The sequence below is a fragment of the Trypanosoma cruzi genome, genomic scaffold, assembly GCF_000209065.1.
Source record: "Trypanosoma cruzi strain CL Brener 1047053516349 genomic scaffold, whole genome shotgun sequence".
NCBI lineage: Eukaryota > Euglenozoa > Kinetoplastea > Trypanosomatida > Trypanosomatidae > Trypanosoma > Trypanosoma cruzi.
In genome coordinates, this window is record NW_001849264.1 from 43391 (window position 1) to 51027 (window position 7637).

Below are 7637 nucleotides of genomic sequence, written 5' to 3' on the forward strand. Positions count from 1 at the left end.
GCCAACATCAGGTTGACTGCGACCACCAGAAGAAAAGGAGCCCAAAATGTAACCTTTGCTTCCGTCAGAACCTACACTTCCTGTAGGAGCCCCAGGAGAACTGCCACCATCACCGAGAACAGGAGATGGGGACTTGACATCCGAAGCAGGGGACTTCAAAGAGCCACCAACACGTGCTTTAGAACCTCCATTTGAGCCACCACCACCGCCACCAGAAGCTTTCCTGCCACGAGCTTGACTGCCACTGGCACCCCCAACGCCACCAGGACCGCCAGCACCGTCGTCTCTACCGCCTCCACCTTCACCTCCGCGACCAGGAGGAGAACCGGCACCACCGAAATCAGCACCTGAAGTTGGAGCTAAATCCGATTTATTTTCTGCTGTACCACTCACCAATGGGTCAGTCGAAGCTTCAACGGCAGTGATGGACACGACAGATCGTAAAGGCAGCGTCAGCGCAGTTTTGTCACATCCGCTCGGCATATGGAACCCATTAGCATCCAACACTCCCGACGCCATGCAGCCGCCAACTACGTTGTTCTCGAGATCACTCGCATCAACCCCGCCGGCACCGCACCACAGCACGCAGAGGGCACACACCAGCAGCACACGGCCAGTCATCATCATCGCCATCACTCCTGTCACTTGCCTGCAGCCTTCAGCACAAACTAACTCCCCGTCAACGCAGAGCGGAAGCAAAAGGAGAGACACGGCCGCTACACCACGCACAGCCACCGCACAGTCACAAATGGCAGCAGCCCAGCAGCGGCAGCGCACACACACCATGAGGCAGTTGAAACCAGTGAATGGGCAAAAACACACAACGCCCCGCAGCAAGCAAACAGAAAACACACAAAACAATTAGAAACAAAACACAGCTAAACAAACAGCAATGAAGTAAAAAATGTGAACACACACAAAACAAAGGGCTGCACAGTATGGCTCCAGCGCGCACGCACCCATCCTCAAATGTGATTCCACGCAAACAGTTGTGTGCGTGCCATGCATATGAGTGTGTCTGGGGTGCGTTCAACGTGACGGATGCGGGGAGCGGCAAGGAGCACACAGCAGGGCAGCGGAAGCAAGTGAAGCAAAACACAATCATTATTTCATCCTGTTTAGTACATCGGACCACAGTAGACGCACACAAGTCCCCGCAGTTGAGTGCTGGCACGCACAGCCCGCACACAATTCTTCAGCCCAGAGTGGTGTACGCCAGCGCGGATACGGCGAGCAGCAGCGGGGCACACACCCACGCAGAGCTGCTGAGGCTGCCGTCGATTTCGCGAAGACGTGACGGTGCGCGGGTGATCGTTGTGGTTGGCGCCTCTGTGGTGGTAGTACTTGATGCCTCTGGCGCAGTGGTCGTCGTGGTTGTCGTTGTTGTGGCTGGTGCATTCGTCGTATTCGTCGTGGTCGTATCCGGTTTACTTAACGGATCGGTCTCACCTTTTGCCTGATCCGCACCGGTCGGAATTGGTAAACCTGACCGACCAGTCGCCCCACCTGGTGCCTGTTCCTGTTTTGGAATAGACTCCAGACTTGGTGTATCTGGACTCCCTGGCACACCGGTTCCCGCACTTGATCCTTGTGATGTGGGGTTTCCACTTTGTGTCTGTCCAGTACTGGCCTGTGTCAGCGGCTCTGTCCCACCGGTCCCGGAAATCGTTGCCGGTTCCTGTACCTTTTCAGTCGGCTCTGCTGACTCTGACGTACTGGACTCCGTACTTAGTTCCTGTCCATCAAGGCTCTCCGCATCTGCTTTCATTCCCAAACCGGGCGTACCATGTGGCTGTTTCGCATCGTTCCCCGGAATTTCTACCGTACCGGCCCCCTGACTCTTTGACCCTACCGTGACGGTCGGAACTGAACTCCCAGACCTACCGGATCCACCCTTTCCCTGTTCTATATCAGACGCCGGACTTGTTGGATCCGAATTCCCTGGCGTATCAGCCACTCCACCTGTACCTCTTCCGGTATCGGTCCTCTTACCTGATGCTTGTCCCTTACCGTCCGGATTTTGAAGTCCCGGTAACGTGACTTCCAGACCTGTTGAACTTGGCGCCGTGGAAGTATTTGCTGAACCCGGAACACCTGCTCCTGCTGGCGAAGCAGGCGATAAACTGGGGCTGTTCGCAACTTGATCTTCACCAGTCGCTGTCACGCACACGGACGGGCAGCAGCACAGGGCGAGCACCAACAGGGCGCACAACAGACGGCACGTCATCATCGTGAGTGTGGTCGTTCGGTGGTGTGGAGCTGATCTGCACAGTGAGGGACATGGAGAGCAACAGGGGAGACGAGAGGTGCGGCAGACACACACAGAGGACACACCAAATGAGGAGAGGGCAGCAGCCAGGCATGCACCGTACGCCGCACACCACGCACGACACACACTCCAATCCACGGCAACAGGCACCCACACACACACACACACACACGCAGCCCTGCCGCAACACCAACACACAGATGGAGGAGGGAGAAGCAAACAGGAGCGGCACGCAAGGCTCCACCGCATGTACATACGGCGAGAGCGGTCCGTCGTGTCTGCTCCCCTCACGGAGGGTACACACACAAGAGAATAGGTGCAGCGCCCACAGCAACACAACAGCAAAGAAAACATGAAAAGGAGAGATCACCGCACACCACGTGGATTGTTGGTCCACGGGAAGCGCAGCCACCACCGCAGCAGCAGCAGCACACGCAAAGTCAAGCGCAAGGAATGGAATAAAGCAGCCATTTATTCGTGTTTCTTTTTGGAGGGTGGAAGGTGTCTGCATATGTTGTTATTGTCTTTGCAGAGGGCAAACCTTCATGCCTGCATCGTGTGTTGGGGGTTCCTGCAGTGTGCACAACTGTTTCCTTCTCTTGTGAATTTTTATTGTGTTGGTGCAGCCAATAATTCAATTTGTGTTGTTCCTGCTTTTCGCTGGTAAAAGTGCTGCAATAGATGTTTTTATTTCCTCCTTCGTTGCTGTGGCACCTGATTCCTCACCGTTTATTGCGATGGAAATGAGAATATGTGAGTGGACTCCCACGCACCAGAACGCACCTTCGCTCCTATTTATTGGTGGACAGAAGGGCATGTGTGTTTGGTGGTGCCTCGTCCATATATTCTTGTGGGCGTACATTCCCCTGCAGCCTGAGGGCGGGGTGACGCTCCGTCGCGGTGCACTTCCCTCGCATGCCGCCCACTGTGATTCATCATGCATCACCCCCTCACACATTCCGTGGTGCCACACCGCTGATATTATTGCAGTCGCTGTGATTCCGCTTATTTCGCGCATTTCATTCTGCCACAATACATCCGCTCGTGTGGCCGCCGCATCCAAACAGCGGTGCCCAACACCGTGAGCGGCAGTCCACATCCTTGCATTTCCCAGCGCAGTGGTGCTTGACTGTCAGCCAGGCGCCAGACAACACGAGAGTATTGTGCTGGCAGTACAACACACGGAGCTGCAGTGAATGACTCGGGCGGCGACGCATCTATTTGTCGCAAGGCAGTGAAAAGGAGTCGGGCAAAATAATGCCGGCTGCATGCACGACACCATATCCACAGCCAAAGCGTGCGACGCGATGTGCGTTTCATTGGTGCTGTGAAATGCCTGCAGACGACGTCACTAGTGGAGGCACACCACCCATGATCAGCGGACAGACAATAATCGGCATGGGAGGCCACAAAAGGCAGCAACGACGCCAGCAGCAGCTCTCTCACTCACTCACTCTCTCTCTCTGTTGCCTCCGAGAAGTAATTATTCCACCAGCCACAGCCGGCTGTGCCGTCGTTACACTCCATGCACGTCGTGGCTGCGTCAACACATCCTGCTCCCTGCTGCGCCTCAAAAGACGCCTCACTCCGTCCACTAAGTGCATCGATGCGGGCCGTGCCTGGGCTGCTCGTCAGGACCACAGCGATGTGAGGGTCACCGAGTCGCAGCATGTTTGTTGTGACGTTGTTGCATGGCACCTGCACACACACGCAGCGCCTGCATCCTTCCCTTTTGTGTCCGCCCTCCGCCGGAGTCGTCACACACACGGGCAGCAGCAAATTCACTTCACCCTCGACGATCCAAAATCAACACGGACATCCCTCGCGACGCAAAGATCTCAGCTGCCAGCACGGGCCTCCTGTCGCTCTGCCATCGACGCCGAAACACGGCACAGTGCACGCACTTATTTTCCTCGTGTTCCGTCAGCCGTTTGGTTCACACATTCTCCGACGGGCTGACGCCCACAAAAGCACGCCACAAAAGCCACTGTGATCACACAAGCTCTTGCGATGAGCGTCTGTGTGTGCATGGATCCGCTGCTCACACGTGCTGGCACGACCGCCTGCAGCCGGTGCCCTCGTGCCAGTCCATCGGCTCCAGCATGGGAAAGAGAAAATGGCCAATTCCTCGTGTACTTATTCCCACCGGCAGTGCCAACACGCTGGTCGCCAGCCGTCATTCCTCAGCACATCCAGGAATGCTGAAAAGTAACGTGGAACCGTCAGCCAGCAATGCCACAATCCCCGCACACATGTCGGCTCCACCAGAGAAGACACACAAACCACACACAAAACCCCTCACATGTTTTCCGAACATCATTCCGACACACCGCGACATGCCAAACAGAAGTATTCGTCACTCCATGCACCTCCCCACACAATCAAATAGTCCATGCACCACGCACGGCAGCAGCTCACACCCGTCTAAACAAGTGTTCCTCGGACCAGTGTTGTCCACGTGCTGCAGTGGGCTGCCCCGGCTAAAGGGAGCTGCTGTCGGAAATATTGTTCGCGATCACTCACCCCAACGCGGCCGCCTCCCAGGTGATTGCGCAACCAGTGTTGGGCTCGACAGCACAGGCGCGGGAGCCCGCCGAGCCCAGCCAGCAGTCGCCCATCGTCAACGGTGTCGAACGCAGTTGAGATGCCAGTCGGGACTGCGAGAGAGCGGCGACGGCGACGGTGCAGCGCGGGACGCCGCCCCTGCGACGCTCACACTCCACAGCGATGCGCTCGCTCAGCCCTCGTGCCGTTTTGTCTCGGACAGGCGTCACCACGTCGGAGACCGTGCGTCGTGGCGTTAATCGAGGCTGACGTCGGTGGCGTGCCAGCAGCGCTAACAGGCGGCGGTGGACCAGTCATTCGCTCACTCCTAGCAGGACAGAGAGCAGCGGGAGGGGCCGACAACTCTCCGTGCGGCATGCGTTCTTCCCGTGCTTGCGGGTGCGAGTAGTGTCCCCCGTTTCCCAGGAAATTCGCAGGCTACCGTCAGCGAGGGAGGTGCTACTCATCGTTCTGAGCGAGCAGCGGGCTGCGGGTACAAGATGGCGCAGCAACGCATTCAGTACACCGCCGGGGCCAGGTGCCAAGACAAGCGAAGAGTCGCGAAAGGACAATTCAAGCGCATACAGCGCGAAGGGCCAACGCATATCCCGGTCACCAGGGGGCACACGCAAGCACGAAGTGTGCGGACAGCAGTGGGGATCGCAGCAACTGGGATTCAGACGATGCGACGGACGAGCGGGTTTCACTGCTGCCGGATTTCGTCGGCGCTTACCAGCGCTACACATGTCGTCTGCGTGCCGTAAGTGACGCACAGAGGCAAAAGCTACTGCGAGGCGGAGACATTGAGCAGAACCCAGGCCCCATAGCAGCACTCCAGATGACCGTTCCCTCACTGACGCCGGCCAAACTCGCAACAATAATGGCGCAAGGAGCAGACATGATAGCCATCCAGGAGACCTGGAAGTCGTCGGAGCAGATCGCCAGCATGCACGCTGGAGAGTATGTGCTCCATGCACAATCACGTATCCGCAAGGAAGGTGTTGCAGCGGTGCTAGTGAGGAAAACTCTCCGCTCCAAGCGTATGCCCCTCATCACTCTTCAACGTGATTCCAGCCTCGAAGTGGTGGTGGTCCGGGTCGCGCTGGGCCAGAACCGTGATCTTATTGTAGCGAGCACCTTTATGAGACCACCGCCGCAACTGACACAACCTTTAGGCGGTTGCTGAACTGCCTCTCGGTCTCGTCGCCGCTCATTCCGTGTGGAGATTTCAACGTGCGTCGCCCACGGTGGGAGCCCTTCCTGGAGACCCCTCCAAGCAACTCCGCTGTTGAATTTTATACAACCGCGCACGGATGCAGGACCCACCTTGGTTAACACCCCTGGTGAAACAAAGTATGCTCGTGGTGCAAGAGAGAGATCCTGTATCGACCGGACATGGTCAAGGCATCTTACCGTGCCCGACTGGACAGCCAATGTGCCGCCGCTCAGTGACCACTATGTGTTGACATTCACGCTGCATCAGGCATTTAAGGATACCATGCCCTCGGCACCCACTTCGGTACGTCGAGTTTTCTACAGCTGGTGGAATTCCAAGTGGGAGTCCTTCGCCAACAACCTCGACGCACAACTTCCAGCATGCGACTACAAAAAGCAATCAACCGGCATTAAAGCTTTTACGAGAGCGCTTGCAGTTTCACTTCGACGGCGTTGACCCCGCGGCATGCACAAGGATGATCCCAAGCTCCGGGGTGAAACCCTTGCGAAAGCAGAGCGGATTGCTACCGACAGCAAGGCCCGCTGTCTGCAGTTACCGACGCCCGACCGTGAAGCAGAGACGCAACGGACAAGGAGCCAATTCTTCCTCCTACTCCGAGAGCGCTCGCGCAGCAAATATCGGCATCGCATCAGAAAGTTAAACCCAGGCAAACCACTCGCCTAAAAAAACGATTCCGGACGTAAAAAGACATCAATTCCATCTCCCACAACGGCGTTGATGTACGATGGCCGCAAGAATAATTTCAGGACAGCAAGGAGAGCAGCGGATGCACTCAATCTTGGATTCCTCCCCACCTCGCAAGGCGATTGGGTTTTCCAACGAGAAATAACGGGGAAAACAAGTCTTTGTGTATTTCTTCTCCATTCCCTTCTTAGGCCGCAGAACAACAACGAGTCGGCCGCCTCATCTTCGATAGGTTTCTTCTCTCCCCTCTCTCTGGATGCCTCTTTTAATCAAGCGGAACTGCGTGCAGCGCTGCGTAGCACACCGTACGGCAAGGCCCCGGACCAAACGAAGTCTACAGCGAGGCGCTACGACATCTTTCGACGAAGTGTCTCCGATTCCCTCTCCGCCGCATCAACCACAGCCGGACAGCCGGCACGATTCCGGTCCAGTGGCGACGAGCCACCATCGTCCCAGTCCTGAAACCCGGTCATTCGCCGGCGCTAATGGAGTCATATCGACCAATCAGCTGTCCTTCCATCGTGGGTAAGGTTGCTGAGAAAATGGCATTGAGGAGACTGCTTTGGCTGTGGACGCCTCGTCCGCACCAGTATGCGTGCCGTAGTATGCGTACCACGACGATGCAGCTGGCACACCTGATAAACGAATTTGAGCATAACAGAAACGATTACCTCCAAGTGAACCTTCCCAGGAAGAGCGGTGTTGGAAGCCAGCTCCACTGCAGACCCCATCGGGCTCCGTTGGTGCTGGTTGACTCCAGCAAGGCCTTTGAGTTCATTGGTCATCGAGTCCTCAGTCGCTTGCCGGCCAATATTCCGGGGGTGAACTGTAGAAGGTGGCTTAGAAACTTTCTGCGTGGCCGCTACGCGAAGACACGAGTTGGCACAGACACAGCGATCGGTC

General features: G+C 56.6%; 2 protein-coding genes across 2 annotated transcripts, besides 6 other annotated features; both read right to left on the reverse strand.

Moving 5' to 3' along the window:
• Tc00.1047053507701.4 (mucin-associated surface protein (MASP), putative) lies at nucleotides 1-633 on the reverse strand (the record flags this gene model as incomplete). Its single annotated transcript, XM_800165.1, has 1 exon — nucleotides 1-633. A coding segment is annotated over one exon (633 nt), but the record flags the coding sequence as incomplete, so codon positions are not given.
• Nucleotides 1-1666: a sequence feature (areas merged during assembly that could not be assigned to a particular haplotype. This can correspond to areas where the two haplotypes were merged or to regions with more than two copies in the genome that were merged during assembly.).
• Nucleotides 197-316: a microsatellite.
• Nucleotides 1196-2230, reverse strand: Tc00.1047053507701.10 (mucin TcMUCII, putative; the record flags this gene model as incomplete). Its single annotated transcript, XM_800164.1, has 1 exon — nucleotides 1196-2230. One exon carries the CDS (start codon nucleotides 2228-2230, stop codon nucleotides 1196-1198), a length of 1035 nt encoding a protein of 344 aa, XP_805257.1.
• Nucleotides 1362-1420: a microsatellite.
• Nucleotides 1667-2501: a sequence feature (heterozygous, non-Esmeraldo-like haplotype).
• Nucleotides 2417-2444: a microsatellite.
• Nucleotides 2502-7637: a sequence feature (areas merged during assembly that could not be assigned to a particular haplotype. This can correspond to areas where the two haplotypes were merged or to regions with more than two copies in the genome that were merged during assembly.).